Genomic DNA, 18,889 nt, shown 5'->3' with positions numbered 1-18,889 from the left:
GGACACTGTATTCCTTACGGTATTATGTTATGTACTAAAGTAATAATATTTTTACATTATTCCACATAAGAAACATTTATAAAAATGTTATACAGCTCTATGAATTAAAGATGCATTTATGTTAATCTTATACAAATGATATGCACCTTGCTCAAGAGAGGAAAAAATATAACTTTTATGTTGGTAAGTATTGCAGAATAATAATAATAATAATAATAATAATAATAATAATAACAATAATAATAATAATAATAATAATAATAAATACAATATACCAGTATGTAATACAATAATTTATTATTATTATTATTATTATTATTATTATTATTATTATTATTGTCGTTGTTGTTGTGTCGGCACTTGTATGCAAATATGTTTATTATAATACCGTGTGACACAGAAGTCAGTTATTCTAATTGAAAATGCCATTTTAGGCTATACAATATGTTCACTACCCCAAATGTTCAAAATGTGCTCCATTTACTTGAAGACAGTGCCTCACTCGATCCTGCCGTGCTTAAAAGTGTTGCAGGTGGAATGTGGTGGATAACATGGGTGATTCTTTGTTTCAAGTCATTTATAGATGTTGGCTCTGAATTAAAAACGTGCTTTTTCACAAATCCCCATAGAAAGAAATCAAGGGGTGTGAGGTCTGGTGACCGTGGAGGCCATGATTGAGGTCCACCTCGTCCAACCCAGTGCACACCGAACATCTCATTTAGTTTCTGGCGAATTGTTAGAGCATAATGTGCCGTGGCCCCATCTTGTTGAAACCACATTCTTATCCATTTGTTCAGTGGAAAATCATACAGGAACTTCATTGCAGTACTGTCCAGCAATTCCCCATATGTGTGTTGGTTTATAATTCCATCAAAGAAATATGATCCCACAACCATATCATCTAGTATTCCACACCACACCATAACTTTTGGAGCACCAGGGTTGTTAGCTTCAGGTATTCATCTTGGATTTTTCTTTGGATCAGTATCGTGCATTTTGTGTATGAGCATGCCATCCAGAAAGAATAAGCATTCGTCACTGAACAGAACATACTAAAGGAAGGATCGATCAGTATACAAACGCTGTGTGATCCAGTTCCAATATGTTTGCCTCTTGAGTGGATCCTCTTCTTGCATCGTGTTTAATGCTATAATTTGTATGGGTGAAAACATGCAGAATTCAATATTCTGCGAACAGATTCTCTACTGATCCCACTTTCTCGGGCCACATAGTGCACTGACCTTTTAGGGCTGGCCGTCATCTTCACAATCACGTCTATTGAATGCTGTCTATCAGTAGCAGATTTGGGAGAATTCTAGTGGTACAAAAGAGGAATATGTACTGCCAACCTAACAGTACAAATGAAAAAGGAGACTCAGATTACGAGCATCTTGGAGGGAACACGTCATTATGTTATTTTCTACAATAATTATTTGAGTTTTACAATTAGTATTGTTTCCCATTTTTCAACTGAGTTCTGTGTCACACAATATAGTTATTACTGTATATTATTATTATTATTATTATTATTATTATTATTATTATTATTATTATTATTACTATTATTATATTCATTATCTTAGTATACGTCATAATATTTGTAAGTACGAAAGAGAAAAATTTTAATTTCATTTTCTCAATAACTTCTAAATATGAACAATGACAAAAAAAAATAATATGTATTGGTATTTATTTCTTTCAGTCTCTTGGAAATCATGAATTCGATGATGGAGTTGAAGGGCTTATACCTTTCATCAATAATGTATCGTTTCCAGTCCTAGCAGCAAACCTGGATCTCAGGAAAGTGCCTCAACTGAAAGTACCAAATCTTAAGAACTCTGTAGTTTTCACTTCTCCTGATGGAGTTAAAGTGGCTATCATTGGATACGTAACTCCCGACACTAAGGTAAAGCATTTCATTCATGAAAGTTATCTGATAAGTAGAAATTCAAATCTGCCACAGAATTTCGCATTCAAATGAAAGAGTATTATGTTTACTCCTAAAAGATAGTGGCCCTGCCATGGGTTGAGGGGGTCTAATAAGACCAGACTCACTCCAGATGCAAATGTTTTTATTTTTTCAATTACCAATATATTATTAATGGCTAACATTCACTGTAATATAACCAGTGATAATGAACGCAATTTACTAGTTTCAACATTTCACATATAATGTTTGAAAATAATTACTGAAGATTTAATTGTTTAATAATTTCTGGTCGTAATAGAAATCCATTGAAGATTTAAAATGCATTAGTCCATTCATAACTAGAGCTAGGACTCGTATGTAGTAAAAGCTAATACTTTTTTTAATCAGTATAGTTTATAAACATGTAAGCCATGCCCCCACTTCTTATACTTGCCATTCTTGTCATTCAGTACTTCCATTACTTAGCGCTAAGGGTCTTTAATCCTCTTAACCACCACTTACAAAACAGCGGGGGTTTAAAAGCTGTTGTCTAGTCCTTGTGACTTTTCTTGCATTTCAAGTCTTGTCAACTAGACTTGAAACCTTATTAACTGGCATCACATCGACTCAACTATACTCGGCGTCATTTTTAACTCTTACTACATATAAATCCTAGCTCTATTCATAACTTCCATGATCTGATTAATTACATTTATACACGGTATAGAAGGATGTGTAAAGCAGTGATCTAAGCAGAGTCATATTCTCGCAAGCAGAACATCCTATTTTAGCAATACTACCCCCCAGATTAAAATCCTGACTGCGCCACTAGTGTGTGTGTGTGTGTGTGTGTGTGTGTGTGTGTGTGTGTGTTTTTATCACAAACAATACAAAATAGATTGGTTAATAGTTCATCTGAATATTAGTATACATAATATTTGTAACTGCCAGAGAGAAAAATTTGAATTTCATTTTCTCAATAGCTTCTAAATATGTACAATGACAAAAAAATTTGAGTAAGTAAAAATAAACATTTCAATAAAATATATATATATATTATATATATAGGCCCACATTAAAACTGATCATCTTCACTGTCATTTTATCATAATTTTATCGACTATATATACCAATAGTGCAGTAGAGATTAGGAATGTATCAGTGTTCTAATAATTTATTTTGGAGATATTTCTCACAATTATTCAAGTCAATGACTGTCATATATGAAAACAAAAATATATTAATTAATAAATACATTCATAAATAATTGATTAAATGGCGATCTTACTCGTGTTAATTATGTAAGCATGTGCAGCTTACAGCTGTTTCGGTGCTACTTGACACCATCCTCAGAGCCATCCTCGGCGTCATCTCAACTTCGCTGCCTGTTGTGTGGGAGTGTTCATGTGATGAAGAGACACAGAAGGCTCTGAGGATGGTGTCAAGTAGCAACGAAACAGCTGTAAGCCGCACATGCTTACATAATTAACACGAATAAGATCGCCATTTAATCAATTATTTATATTCAAGTGTTAAAAGTAGTGTACGAAAGATTCAACATGAAATACATTCAATTAATATTCACACTTAAATTAGCGCTACTTAAAAAGTATGAAGGATAAAACATTAACCTAATCTTTTTAAATTTTAGCTGTTGCAATTTTTATCTGTCTCACTCACCAACAAACACAAAAAAGAGTGGAGAAGAGATAAAATTATTTCGACTGATGTATGAATTATATAATAAAACATTAAAATACCATATACCTCTATTGAAAATAGAACCACATCAAATTATATTTAAAATACCAGTACAAAATTACATGCCAAGAGGAAAAAGAAATTTTTAGATGGTCAAGCAAAATTCTGGAAACACTTATTGACAATGATTCTGTTTCTTGCAGTTTGTGTCGCAAGCAGGAGAGGTGGAATTTCTCAATGAAGTGGACAGCATTAAAGCTGAAGTGGACAAACTCAAATTAGCGCATCCTGATCTCAGGGTCTTCATTGCACTAGGTCACTCTGGTTTTGCTATGGATAAGAAGATCGCCGAACAAGTGCCAGATATAGATGCTGTCATTGGTGGCCACACAAACACCTTCCTTTACACTGGTGAGCTTGAAAATTAATGGACTTGTGTCCATAGCTACATCGTGATTTACAACAAAACTATGTAGCACGTGAAACACAAAGGAACAGCAAATGTAAAGTGCCAATGGTGGTAATAGTAGTAGCAGCAGCAAAAGTAAACATGAAATAGCACTAGGCTAGCAATAGCAGCAACATAGATCAAATTAGTAAAATAGTAAATAAGCAGCAGCAGCAGCAGCAGTAGCAGTAGTAGTAGTAGTACGAGGGGTAGTCATAAAGTTTTAATTATCACCTCGAAAAAATTAAGCTGCGACCATGAAACTTGGTGATGGAGAATACTGAGGGTGAGGCAAAATTTGATAGCCTAAAGAAGCAGCATGTGTGACTGTGTCCTGTGCAGAATGAGCCGGGGCGTTGTCATGAAGCAAAAGGACCCCCTTGGATAGCTTCCCGCGACACTTTGTCTTGATAGGCTCCCGTAACCTCATCAGGACATTTCAGTAGTATGCTCCTGTGATGGTTTGCCCCTTCTGAGCATAATCTGTCAGCATCACACCTTGGATGTCCCAAAAAACACTCAGCATCACCTTGCCCGATGATAGTTGGGTCTTCGCCTTTTTCGGCGGTGGTATTCTCCCTGTATTCTCCTGATATGGCACCCAGTGACTTCTTCCTCTTTCCTCGGATGAAGAAACCATTGCGTGGCAGGCATTTCCAGAATGACGACGAGGTGATTTTTGAGGTGGAACGTTTCCTGAACAGCCAAAATGCAGACTTCTACAACCAAGGGCTACGTCAAGTCATCCATCGTTGGGAAAAATGTGTCGCATTGAAGGGTGAATATGTAGAAAAGGACTAACACCATCACCAAGTTTCATGATCCCAGCTTCATTTTTTCGAGGTGATAATTAAAACTTTATGACTACCCCTTGTAGTGCTAGAATTATTTTGAATATTTGCAATTTTCTTGTATTATACTTTCTGTCAATAAACATGTCGCATGTTATCTTATCAGTAGTAATAGTAGCTACTATACCAGTTGTCTGCACAGTGAAGTTCTGCGAAACGCTAGACACCACCAAGTACGATCAATTAATATCACTGTCTTCAAAGATGCCGATTACAACACCTTTGAAGAAGTACATGGTCTCTCTGTCACTGGCAGTATACAGCGCATAGATATAATAGCTTCCAAGGAATCTATAAGATCTGGATACATAATTGATCCCACTGTGCGTTTGGAAACGAAGGAGGAACAGCCAGCAGAAGTGCATAATGAAAAAAGAATATCTACAATCCTATCATTCCCTATTACCTCCAAAAGTACCAGTTAAAAGAGCTTGAAGTAATCGGACTTCTGGTTGGAGCAAGATGTGTTTAAGAGGCTTGGAATACCTACATCTATTATTCCGATTGTAACCTTAGCTGATTGAAAGGATCAATTGCTCTCCTGAAGCATCACCTATATTCGAAATGAAACTAAGTTCATTAGCATTCTTTACTTTTTTGTAATACTTATCTCTCTAAAACTCCACTAATCTCAAAATGTATTTGCAGTTATGTACTTGTAGGAGTTTCATTGTTAAAACAAAATCAAACGTTCAATGAACTTGTAAACATTTAAATGGTTTTATCACTTGTGGCAGCTCACAAATGGTGAGAAGATTTCTAAATTATTATTAGTCTGTTAATGCAGCAATACTAGTAGCAGTTCTAGTATTAGCAATAGTTTTGAATTTCCAGAGCAAGTCTCAGAACAGATTTGATAAATTTAAGTTACCTACCTATCCTATAAAAATAATATCGGTATTAAGTGAAAATAGAAATGTTATCAAATGGTTCCAAAGGTTGTAATAGAATGTGCATTAGCACAACTATTCTCTCTCAATACTAGGCAAATCACCTGACAGCGATGATATACCTGAAGACCTCTACCCAAAAATGGTGACACAGAAGTCTGGTCGTAAAGTTCCTGTCGTACAAGCATATGCCTACACAAAATATCTGGGACAGCTCACACTTGATTTCAATTCTGTTGGAGAGGTAACAAAGGCAACCGGAAACCCAATACTCCTCGATAAAACAGTAAACCAAGGTAAGAACAAAGTTGTAACTATAAATCGAAATATCATTTTTGTTGAATGTATTTTGAAGATCATCTTTTAATTTCTATGTAAATGACTATTTTGTATGAAATATTCGTAACTAATACATAAAGACAGAATTAAGAAATACCAGTATGTTTTAATTTTCAGATCCTTTTGTACTACTAGAGTTGAACAAATGGGCGAGAAACGTTTCAGAATTTTCAAATCAGGCAATTGGAGAAACTAAGGTGCTTTTAGATGGAGACAGTACACACTGTCGACTGAAGGAATGCAACCTTGGAAATTTCTTAACAGATGCTTATGTTGACTATGTAAGTACAAGGACATAAGTCTGTATTTTGATTTATTGTGTATTCTTATCAGTACGAAGATAGGAAATTTCGATCCTGACAAGTGGAAGAGAGACAGCATTTATATACATACCAGTACATCTAAAAACATAAACATACATTCATCACCCCAGTGTACTGTCTCTAAGGATCCAAACTCTATAATGAATAAAAACCATTTAATGAGGTGCACCAGTAATGAATAAGATAGAAGCTGATATATCACAAAATTTACAACATACTACTGGGATGCTCGAAAGAAAATGGATTAAATTCAAGCCTTGAGCATTGGCAAACAACAACAACATCTATATAATTAAATTCAATTATTACACTTTTAATGTCTTCAGTAGCAGTTTGTTATGCTTATATTAAATACTGGAAGTTCACAAATACAAAGAAACTGTTAATGAGTTCATGTCCAAACCTCCACTACAAACTACACACACATCTACACAGCAAGTAGTAACATATAAAAAAAATAATTGCCCATACTAACTGCAAAGATGTCAAAACTTACTTGCAATATCCTAGACAATAGAGAAAAATGTTGTATCTTTATAACTAATTTTCAGACCAGCCTCATGGACTAGTGGTCAGAGCTTCTGACTACAGTTCATGAGATCCCGAGTTCGATTCCAGGTGAGCACTGGAATTTTTCCTTAAAGGAGAATGTTCCTATGTTCGTCCATGGTCTGGAAATTAGATTACGCTTAGATTTAAGACCCCTCCTGGTACTTCATAATCATCCTATCATAATATCATCGGGGCAGTGTAACTCCGCCTTCCAGGCGCTTCGACCTCAGAAGTGGGTTACAAATAAGCCATTGCCAGGAGAGACCAGAAATGTCAAATGACAACCTGGTGGCATTGGAGGAGGGGGAATTTCAGCTCCAAAGAAAAAAAAAGAGCTTTCCTATTAAATTGCAAGTATTTATTAGAATTTATATTTAAAAAACAATTATAAAATCTTAAAAACTAATTTAAAATACTTCAAAATTATCGTTCATCATATTTCACACGATGGTTTCAATATTTTTCGACTTTCAGGTCAGGTTTACATAATTCTACTATACTCTCTTCCTCTCCTCCATTTCATTTGAATATAAAGATAGATACGATCTTCTAGACGTTGTATTTTCTTTATTTTATCAGCAATAAAAACATGTTCAATCCAAATCCCTTTTAAATAAGCCACTAACCAGTATTGGTTCTAATTAAAAAATGTCAATGAACTTATTTCAGCCATACCGATAATGCTCATAGCGAAAACTACATTTAAATGTACGTACAGATATAGTTTATAGATAGTTAGTTAGTGGGGTTTAAAAAGGGCACGTCAGCTACTATGGCTATTTGCGTCCTTATCTAAAATTCTTCACAAAAGATTTATAGATATAAACGAATATAAATATAAACGAATAATTCACATTTAAAACTTCCATAATGAACACTATAAAAAATGGAGAAGAAGCAGCATTTTCAGAAATTAATTTTATGAAGTGAATAATGTTCACTCATTAACTTTATAACTCCTTTACTGTGTTAACATTAGAAAATTACCTGGCTGACTAGTTTCGAAGTGGTATTCTTCATTGTTCGAAGCCTAGTGAAGGTCCCAGCTATTAAGTTAATCACTGCTTATATAAGTGTTAAAATGTAATATTCAACAATGATGAATAATGTTATTTAATATATTTCATAATGCTAGATTCAATTATCTACAAGTATGTATACTATTACGCTTCATCCTTTCAGATGGCACGTTTGTATAGATTAAACCGTGGAGTAGGTTGGACTGATACTCCTATTGCTTTGCAACACAGTGGTGGAATTCGGTCATCTATTGATGTCAGTGGCAAAGATGGTAAGTGTAATTTGTACACTAAAACATTTCTAAACATATTCATAAAACTGTTTTTGATATAAAGAAGAAGAAGAAGAAGAAGAAGAAGAAGAAGAAGAAGAAGGAGAAGAAGAAGAAGCAGAAGAAGAAGAATAAGAAGAAGAATAAGAAAAGACTGTGAACATAACTTTTTTTTCGTCTATAATAAACTGCTATCTACTTCGAAATTAACTTACATATAATCATATAATGAGAGTTCAAAGTGAATAAAATGTTATCTCTCAAAATGTATAAAGCAAGCCACATTCCTTAATCAACACACAGTAAAAGTACTCACGATATCATTACAAGTAAACACATACAATGACAGAATGCACTGCATAATATTATTCATTTAAAATTAATAAAAGTACCGTACCGTATAACTTATTGGTAATATAGGTACCTAATTAATGCTTACAAAACACTACAACATACAGAGCTATGTAAAAAATTAAAAAAATCGTCCTCCTGTCAGTGGAAACAATAGATTAGCTCCAGATATTGGGAACTGAAGACTAAATGAATTTAATCTTCATCTTACCATGTTGGATGACGTATATACGTCCGTTGATGTGACATATTAATGAATTTAAATACTACTATAGTCACAATCATGCCATGGTATAAAAGAAAAATTTCACAACCTCGAGCGGGATTCGAACCTGTGACTTCCTGTACTCCGGTCAGGTGCTCTACCACTGAGCTATCGAGTTCATCTCACACCAAAGGCTTGGAATTATCCTTTCATACTGGCGACTCTGCTATAGGGTACTGTCAATAGCGTCTGATCTAGTCAGCACTGCTTATGGCTGGGAAGAAACTTTACAAATGTAATCTTCATCTTACGATGTTGGATGACGAATCCCGCTCGAGGTTGTGAAATTTTTCTTTCATACCATGGCATGATTGTGACCATAATAGTATTTAAATTCACTAAATTAATTAATTTTAGCACTGATGAAGACAAACAGATGAATCTGAACATCAGAATAAAATCAAATAGAAGATGGTTAGGTACTGCATATGTAATTATATTCATATTATTAAAATTTTATTACTTGCAGGATACCATAGGAAACACAAATAATTTGACATCAGCGAATTATTTAGCAACCCTACTGTACTTCAAGTTCAATTAGAATAATTATTATATTTTCGAATATCTAATACTAGTTCTGAAAATCTAAAACTTCATGACCTCGATACATATAAGAAATCATAACAACAGTAACAATTTGCATTCCACTTAAAAATTTAAAAGTAACTTCATAAATCAAGATTTAAGTACTTTAACATAACGGCTCTAAATGAAGACAAATATTTCTTTGTCCAATGCAGGAAAGGTGACAATGGCTGATTTGCTGTCAGTGCTTCCTTTTGTTAATAACATGGTGCGCATGAGTCTGAAAGGATCTGATCTCTTGGAAGTGTTGGAGTTTAGTGTCCATAACTATAATCCGAGTGAGCGCAATGGGAAATTTCTTCAGTACTCAGGTATGTACACATTATATTTTAATATCTGGATTATTCGTTACTGGTACTTGAGGTAGCTCATGCGAGCATGAAGTTACATCGAAATTTTATAATAATTATATTCCATTTACAAAATAAAAATATATTTGGGTTAATATAGACAGAATCTATGACTGAATAGATGCAAACAAAACTCATATACACAATATAATAATGGTAATAACAATAATAGTAATAATAATAAAAATAAATCTCTATAGAAACGTCAGCCATTTGGGTCCATTTCTATATGAATATACGAACCAAAAACAGATCAATCGCTATTCAATCAAGCAATCAAATCATTCATCTACAAACCTATCTGCATTTCTCTGCGTTATTTAATATCTGATGACTTCCGGAATTCCTATTTTACTTGAAATAGTTTTAGCAAAGGTAATTAATTTATCGTCGTATTTTAAATAACGAAATATTCGTAGACCATAAGAAATAATCACAGTACATGCAATCAAACAACAGAATCTATTGCAATTCTATTCATTATACCCATATACAATTCAAACTTCCGAGGTATACAATTTTATCCTATTAACCAAATTATATTCTGGTTAATAACAAATATTGCAATTCTATTAACATGAATTGGAGCACGACCAGTAGAAGACCCTTATATTATTACTGGACAAATCTTAACAGTCCTATACTTCCTAGTTCACTCATCAACTTTAGTTACTGCAGGGGTTTTTTTATTAAATCGGTTTAGAGTTGTTTTTAGTGATAGATTAAATATTTTTATTTTACTTATTTCTGATTTAACAATATTTATGGCTGGATTAGGAGCAAATTTTGAGTATTATTTAAGGAAAATTACACACGTTAACTTCAAATTTTGTTAACAACTGTATTTCAGTATTTCATATTGTTCAGAGTTACAAATAAACGTCCTTTTTTAACAATAGTACTTAATATTATGATTTTTAAATTGAAAATAGTTTTCGAGTAGTATTGACTTGTAAAATGAGTGTGGATGTGTGTATATAAATTTTCATAAAAAAACATTTTTCAAAAATAGCTATCTGGTACATATTTTATGTTAAGTGTACCAAGTTCACATGGACGCACATAAATAGATTTACGCATGTTAGAATATATTTATTTTTTAATATTCGACCTTTCTATTTTGTTTTCAGGTCTGAAAGTGCAATATGATTTACGCAATCCAAATGGCAAGCGTGTCATAAAAGCATATGCACGATGTGGTGAATGCCGAGTGCCTGTGTACAAGCCTATAGAGGCTAAAGAGACATATAACGTAATAATGCCAGTTTTTATAGCTGAAGGTGGTGACGATTATAAAGTTCTAAAAAAGAACTTCAGAAGGGAGCTAGTGATGGGTAAGTCTATCCAACATTTACAATATGATTAATATATCACCTAATAATAAAATAATGCCTCTGATTGAGGTTCTGGCTGATCTGTACATCTATTATCAGGCAGCACATCTCACTTGACGATATGTGTCAGAGGAAGAACAACTGTTTGTATGCATCTGAAGTCTGATTAGTGTAATATGTATGCAAAGGAGGGGGAAAGGAACTGGCCACCCTATACCATTATCTCCTCACCTCGTTTCCTCATAAGAGGTGCCTTCTTGATATCACTTGTGAGGTTCAGACCTGTCTTCGGACAGATGACTAAACAAAATAACAAAGAGTGGTGGTGATGGTGGTAAAGAAATCCATATTACAGGCCATGGAGTCCCATAGGGTAGCGAGAGGTTAAGACTCCATCTTTGTAATTAATATTAGTAGCAGCAGGGATATATTCTTATTGAATTTGATATTCCCAAGAAACTAGTTCTATTAATTAAAATGACTTTCAGAAAAGTGTATAGCAGAGTCCGCACAGGCCATTTTCTGTCTGACACTTTTGCAATTCATTGTGAGCTAAAGCAAGTATATGCACTATCACCTTTACGTTTTTAATTTGCTCTGGAATAAGAAAGTCCAGGAAAACAGAGAGGGTTCGAAATTGAACAGGTTACATTAGCTGCTTGTTTATGCGGATGACATAAATACTGGTATGTTAGGAGAAAATAAAAAAAACTATTAAGGAAAACACAGGAATTTTACTTGAAGCAAGTAATGAAATAGATTTGGAAGTAAATCATGAAAATACAAGGTAGGCCTATATAATTATGTCTCGTGACCAGAACATAGTACGAAATGGAAATATAAAAATTGGAAATTTATCCTTTGAAAAGTGTAAAAATCAGATACATTGCGTTAACAGTAACAAATATAAATGACACTCGAGAGGAAATTAAATGCAGAACAAAATATGGGAAATGTCTGCTACTATTCGGGTGAGAATCTTTTGTTATCCAGTCAGCTTTAAAAAAAAAACTGAGAGTTAGAATTTATAAAACAATTATATTACTGGTTGTTCTTTATGGTTGTGAAACTTGGACTCTCATTTTGAGAGAGAAACAGAAGCTAAGAGTGTTTGAAAATAAGGTGCTTAGAAAAATATCAGCGGCTAAAAGGGATGAAGTTACAAGAGAATGGAGAAACTTACACAACACAGAACTGCACGCATTGTATTCCTTACCTAACATAATTAGGCACATTAAATCCTAATATTTTAGATGGGCAGGGCATGTAGCACGATGGGGGAATCCAGAAATGCAGTTGGGAGACCTGAGGGAAAAAGACTTTTGGGGAGGCCGAGACGTAGATGAGAGAATAATATTAAAATAGATTTGAGGGAGGTGGGATATATGGTAGGGACTGGATTAATCTTGCTCAGGATAGGAACCGAAGGTGGGCTTATGTGAGAGCGGTTATAAACCTTCAGGTAATTTAAAAGACAATTATAAATAAATAAGCAGTAGAGATATCAGTGCCACTTCCTTATCGTCTTTATCCCAAGGAAGATTCTCTAGTACTCATTTCTGTACTGCACCAATCTCAAACCCATAATGCAAATAGAAAGATTAGGTGAATTGGAAAAATTAATTATCTCATCGGGAATTGAATCTAATATCATTTGGCTTTGTAACATAGCATCTTAACCACTACAGTGCCAAATGCCCCTTAGTTATGGTGGTCTTGGTCGTGTTGGCGGTGGTCGTGGTAGCAGTGGTTGTGGTGGTATTCGTCATGGGGATGGTATTGGGTGGTGGTGGTCTTGGTCGTGTTGGTGGTGGTCGTGGTAGCAGTGGTTGTGGTGGTATTGGTCGTCATGGGTATGGTGGTCTTGGTCGTGTTGGCTGTGGTCGTGGTAGCAGTGGTTGTGGTGGTATTGGTCGTCATGGGGATGGTATTGGGTGGTTGTGGTCTTGGTCGTGTTGGCGGTGGTCGTGGTAGCAGTGGTTGTGGTGGTATTGGTTGTCATGGGAATGGTATTGGGTGGTGGTGGTCTTGGTCGTGTTGGCGGTGGTCGTGGTAGCAGTGGTTGTGGTGGTATTGGTCGTCATGGGGATGGTATTGGGTGGTGGTGGTCTTGGTCGTGTTGGCGGTGGTCGTGGTAGCAGTGGTTGTGGTGGTATTGGTCGTCATGGGGATGGTATTGGGTGGTGGTGGTCTTGGTCGTGTTGGCGGTGGTCGTGGTAGCAGTGGTTGTGGTGGTATTGGTCGTCATGGGGATGGTATTGGGTGGTGGTGGTCTTGGTCGTGTTGGCGGTGTCGTGGTAGCAGTGGTTGTGGTGGTATTGGTCGTCATGGGGATGGTATTGGGTGGTGGTGGTCTTGGTCGTGTTGGCGGTGGTCTTGGTCGTGTTGGCGGTGGTCTTGGTCGTGTTGGCGGTGGTCGTGGTAGCAGTGGTTGTGGTGGTATTGGTCGTCATGGGAATGGTATTGGGTAGTGGTGGTCTTGGTCGTGTTGGCGGTGGTCGTGGTAGCAGTGGTTATGGTGGTATTGGTCGTCATGGGGATGGTATTGGGTGGTGGTGGTCTTGGTCGTCATGGGGATGTTATTGGGCGGAGGTGGTCTTGGTCGTGTTGGCGGTGGTCGTGGTGGTATTGATCGTCATGGGGATGGCATAGGGTAGTGATGGTCTTGGTCGTGTTGGCGGTGGTCGTGGTAGCAGCGGTTGTGGTGATATTGGTCGTCATAGGAATGGTATTGGGTGGTGGTGGTCTTGGTCGTGTTGGCGGTGGTCGTGGTAGCAGTGGTTGTGGTGGTATTGGTCGTCATGGGGATGGTATTGGGTGGTAGTGATTATGGTGGTGGTCGTGGTAGCAGCAGCAGTAGTAGTAGTAGTAGTAGTAGTAGTAGTAGTAGATGGGGAACCAGTTGATCACTAGCATCTAATTCTATATGTACATTATTATTGCTTTTTTTGGTTAGTAGCAAAGAGTCAACACAATAAGACAGCTAACATTCATGCAATTATTTTGTTTTAACTAGCACTCCAGTGTTTCTGGCTGTAAACAGATTAAGAGGTCCATAGAAGCTGCCAGTAGCAGGTTTTAGTTTGCTATGTGATGTACTAATGTCAGGAAATACAGTATGTCGTATAAATTGTGAGAGAATTGAATTGTGTCGGCTGGCTTTTTGAGGGACAGATTTGAGATGAATCCATTAAGTTTTCAAAGTTGATTATATGTTACAGGTATTAAAAGTGTTCTAAAGCGAATCACAATCAACTAATGTAAATATGCAATAATACCCATCATTTATTTTATCCACAGACACAACTGACACAGATATGGCGAGGAATTATTTCGAAAAAAGAAGTCCTGTGTATGCTGGAGTGGAAGGGAGGATAAAATTAATAGAAGGTTCATCAGGAGCAGCGTCAAAAGCTACGTCTTTCTTGTTAATGCCACTCCTTGTGTGTTTTGCTTCTATCATGAGTTCAGTGTAATGAACGATACCAGTAAATATTCTTTAGACATTTCCAACGCACTGTTCTCATAGGCCCAATGATTATTTCAAGTTACCGTTATTGAAATATCGAGAAAACATGTTGCTGAATGTATATGTGTGTGTTTTTGAGAGAAGAAAAAGCATTCATGTTCATAAAGATCAGGGTGAGGCATTCTTTCACTTCTAGATCATTGCAATTACTAACACAGTTCTTCTTATGTCATGGTATTACCTTAATGCATTTGGAAAGTAATGTATAGTAAATATAATCACCAATGTAAAATAATAAGAGCTTAAGTCTTCAAAAGTGAAAACCAGAACCAAGAAACAGAAGTACCAGTAGCCTAATCTGTTTTAAGTTTATAGGTAATACTGGTACCTACCTTTAAAATGAAGTCATCATGCACATAAGTGCAAATATTTCCTCTTAAAGAGAAAAATATAAACTCAATCATAATTAATTAGGCCTATAGTTCAATGTTTATTATTATTGCAGAAAATGTTTTCTGTCGATGGGATTCAAGGTATGTACTGTATGAGCAGGCTTTATGCATTTAATTTATAATACAAGATGAACAAGGCTATGTGATGTGTGCAAGACAAAGTAAACTTGTAGTGATACTAGTAGGAATGGGCAGTAACTGGACAAATAAAACAGTTTTAGTAGATAATTCTTTTGCCAGGATTTTCTTTACAATTGCGTTACCAAAGAAAGATAGGCTTATTTATGTAGCCTACTTGGCTTCTAGTCGAGACACACGTACTGTACTGTAAACAAAAGAGAAATTGAGCGGGGACGCAATTTCACACATAAATAAGGGTGATAAGTTGCTGTGAAAGTGATGGTTGGCAGAGAGGAAGGATTGCATGCCTCGCATGTAACTTAAGCTTTCTTAGGTACACAGATAGAAAGTAAGTTTTCGTAAGGTCGAGTATCAGTGACAGGTAAGGTTTGATTAATTCAGGATTTTGATTTGCCTGGTATATATGTATTCTGGTCGGTTGCTGGGAATGAAGAGATATGCACCTTCCTTTGGTAACACAATTGTAAGGAATTACCCTATCTCCAAAGATTACCATTGGTCATTGATTTTCTTCCTTTTTTTTGTGCAAATACGGTATGTACTCTGACAAAATTGGATTGTTGTATGATATGATGTTATACATATATACTACTATAAGAGAGTTTAGATTTCTTGTACACAATTTAACTTATATTAAAGTTACCATTCGTGAATAAGGTATATGACAAAAGTAATAAACTCTATTTTAACTATGTTCTGCAATCAATACTGATAGTACCAGTACTGGCACCCAACAATTCATAACTATATTTTCGTAATAGATTTTACAATACTGGCTCCAATTCTCCATCTGTCTCTCGCTCTCTTCATCCATTCTGTCTCGTTTTGGTTACACCACAAAAAAATAACATTAATTTATTTAACCTACTAAAATTATATAAATACCGGTAATAAGAAATACAGTAAAGATATTATGGCACATTTATTCCTTCATTTTGCAGAACCACTGCTGAAGTGTAATATACTTTGGTTGTTCCAACCTGTATTAAAACTCCATGCATCATCAATATGACAGAAAAGGGAATTGGAAATGTATTGAGAGACTGTGATACTTATTGATTTGTGAATTAATAAGAGGTTATGTTTACAGTAATTTATTTAGAAAGGATAACATTCGGAGAACATTATCACAAATTAAGATTTAGACAAAGATACTTGCACAAAGAAAAAAAAATGAAATAGTAGCAGCATAGTAGGCCTATAGGTAGTCACTGTAGCATTCAGATTAGAAACAGTGTACAATTATAGAAATTTATAATATTTAAGATTCAGTTACATGCAACTTCTGTAAATAAGCCATTGCGACAACATACTCGTACAAGTGTTTACTAGCATGAGAAATATTAACCAGAGATGAGAAAGATCTGATAATTTTATATTAGATATCAGAAGGCTAGTGTTCTAAAACCATACATCTGGTCGCAAAGAGAAAATAAAACCATGAAAAGAGAGGTGTCAAACGCTCCTATTAAACGTGGAAATACATTTTCTTGAAGTACATTATTATGTGGTACCAAACTGCAACACGTTTCTTTTATTTCAATGGACATAAAAGTGTGTTTGTGTGTCTCTGTGTGCATGCATGCGTGCGTTGTGTTAGTGTACTGGTATTTAAATTATATAAGCGATTACATTTATTTACTTACAATTTTATCATTAATTGAAACTCGCTGTTTAAAAATGTATTTACATAAACACAAGCAACATACAGCAAATTATGGGACTATAAATAATACATATACCGGTTCTTACTCTCTCAGATCAATATGAATAACTTTCACAACTTACAGACAACAAAATGAAATATTTGTAAACGTATGTATACATGAGTCAAGAATTAACTAGAGGGTTCTGTATGAATTCATATCCAATTTGAAGTATTTTTTAAGTTACTTTTGAAAGAAAGAAGTTTTATTTCCATTTTATTAATGAAAGATATACTGGTATATTGCAGGATATTTTAATTAAGTTCTTAATTACCTTAGTAACAGAATTTGTAAGTACTGGTATTAAAATATTATACCAACCTTCAACCTTCGAGTAAGTTGCTTTAAAGTGTTCCATGTTTAGTTTCCAACAACTATTACCAATTTCAAAGAATTGATGCCTACATAATCTTTCTTATAAATAAACGAAGATTGGGAAGCTAAAGAACTGTACGAATTTCTTAAAAAGTCTATAATTGAGGCGGCAGAAGAATCTTTAGGAAGGGAGAGACAAAGTGGAGGGAGAACAGAATGGATAACCAAGGAAATACTGGAAGCAATAAATCATAAGAAAACTCTGTATAATAAATGGCTTAGCACAAAATCTAATGAGGACTTGGAGCAATATAGGGAATGCAAAAGAAATGTTAAGAGACTGGTTAGGTCAAGTAAGAATGAATCCTGGGAAAGAGTATGTGGTGAAATAGATCATGAATTGGGATATAATAGATCGGCACAAGCTTGGAGACTGTTACGTAAAACGAGAAAGTCCAATAACCCTTCACCAGTATTACAGCTCATAACTATGAATCAGTGGGAAAACTATTTTCAAGATTTGCTAGTTGAGAGAAGGAATGAAAAGGAAAGTGATCAAGATATAACTATTAGGAATGGAGAGGAGCCGAACTCAGAGGAAGAAGTTAGAGAGGCATTGAAGAAAAGCAAGAGTGGTAAGGCTAGTGGACCTGGTGGTGTTACAGCAGAGTTATGGAAATATGAACCTCCTCTGTTAGTAAGGCTTATTACTAAGATGTTCAATCAAATTCTTGAAGGAGATGAAATTCCAGAAGACTGGAAAATATCATATATTTCCACTATCCATAAAAAAGGGGATAAGAAGGACCCCAATAACTATAGGGGAATAAGTGTCATGCCTTCCATTAGCAGGATTTTAATAGTATCATTAAGAATAGATTAGAGGAAGAAATAGAAGGGAAGATATCGGAAGATCAGGCAGGCTTTACTACAGGAAGGAGTTGTCTGGATAATATATTTAATTTGAGACAGATAAGTGAAAAAATGTATGCTAAAGGAAAGGAAACACATTTAGTATTCATTGACTTACAGAAAGCATACGACTCGGTTCCTATAAAGCAGTTGTGGGAAGAAATAAAAGGTATTGGTGTTAGTTTACCTCTAATAGCGTAAGTTCAGAGGCTATATAAAGACTGTCAAGCTGCTGTTAAGATAGGAAAAAGATTATCAGCTGCCTTCTATACAACCAAAGGCTTGAGACAAGGCTGTAGCATATCCCCTACCTTGTTTAAAATATATATCCAGCAGATACTGAAGCAGTGGAATAATTCATGTCGAGGAATGGGAATTCCAGTTGGAAATGAGACAGTGCACTCGCTGCTATTTGCAGACGATCAGGTGATAATTGCGCAATGTCGAGAAGATGCAAAATTTATGGTAAGGAAACTCCTTGAAGCATTTGAAGCAGGTGGACTGAAAGTTAATATGAGTAAAACCGAATACCTGGTGATAGGTGGAGATGGACGAAATATAAAGTTGCCCCAAGGAATAATTAAAATAGTGAAGGAGTTTAAATATTTGGGGTCGGTTTTGCATGAGACTGGAAATTGTAAAGCGGATATAGATTATAGGATAATGCATGGTAAAGGAGCAATAAAGATGTTGAATGGAGTA

General features: G+C 35.2%; 1 protein-coding gene across 1 annotated transcript in view; it reads left to right on the top strand.

Annotated features, from left to right (window-relative positions):
* LOC138712174 (protein 5NUC-like) overlaps positions 1-17,287 on the top strand; it is a 67,925-nt gene extending 50,638 nt beyond the window's left edge. The window contains exons 3-10 of the mRNA XM_069843670.1: positions 1,703-1,906; positions 3,814-4,021; positions 5,895-6,095; positions 6,256-6,419; positions 8,196-8,304; positions 9,664-9,819; positions 10,989-11,192; positions 14,493-17,287. Coding sequence (XP_069699771.1) covers positions 1,703-1,906; positions 3,814-4,021; positions 5,895-6,095; positions 6,256-6,419; positions 8,196-8,304; positions 9,664-9,819; positions 10,989-11,192; positions 14,493-14,668 — 1,422 coding nt within the window. The 3' untranslated portion in view covers positions 14,669-17,287. The remainder of the gene's footprint in view (positions 1-1,702; positions 1,907-3,813; positions 4,022-5,894; positions 6,096-6,255; positions 6,420-8,195; positions 8,305-9,663; positions 9,820-10,988; positions 11,193-14,492) is intronic.
* The last annotated feature ends 1,602 nt before the right edge of the window (positions 17,288-18,889 follow it).

This window comes from Periplaneta americana, chromosome 13, assembly GCF_040183065.1.
Source record: "Periplaneta americana isolate PAMFEO1 chromosome 13, P.americana_PAMFEO1_priV1, whole genome shotgun sequence".
In the NCBI taxonomy this organism is placed as follows: domain Eukaryota; kingdom Metazoa; phylum Arthropoda; class Insecta; order Blattodea; family Blattidae; genus Periplaneta; species Periplaneta americana.
Note: the sequence above shows the minus strand (reverse complement) of the source record. Positions and strands in the feature narration are given on the sequence as shown.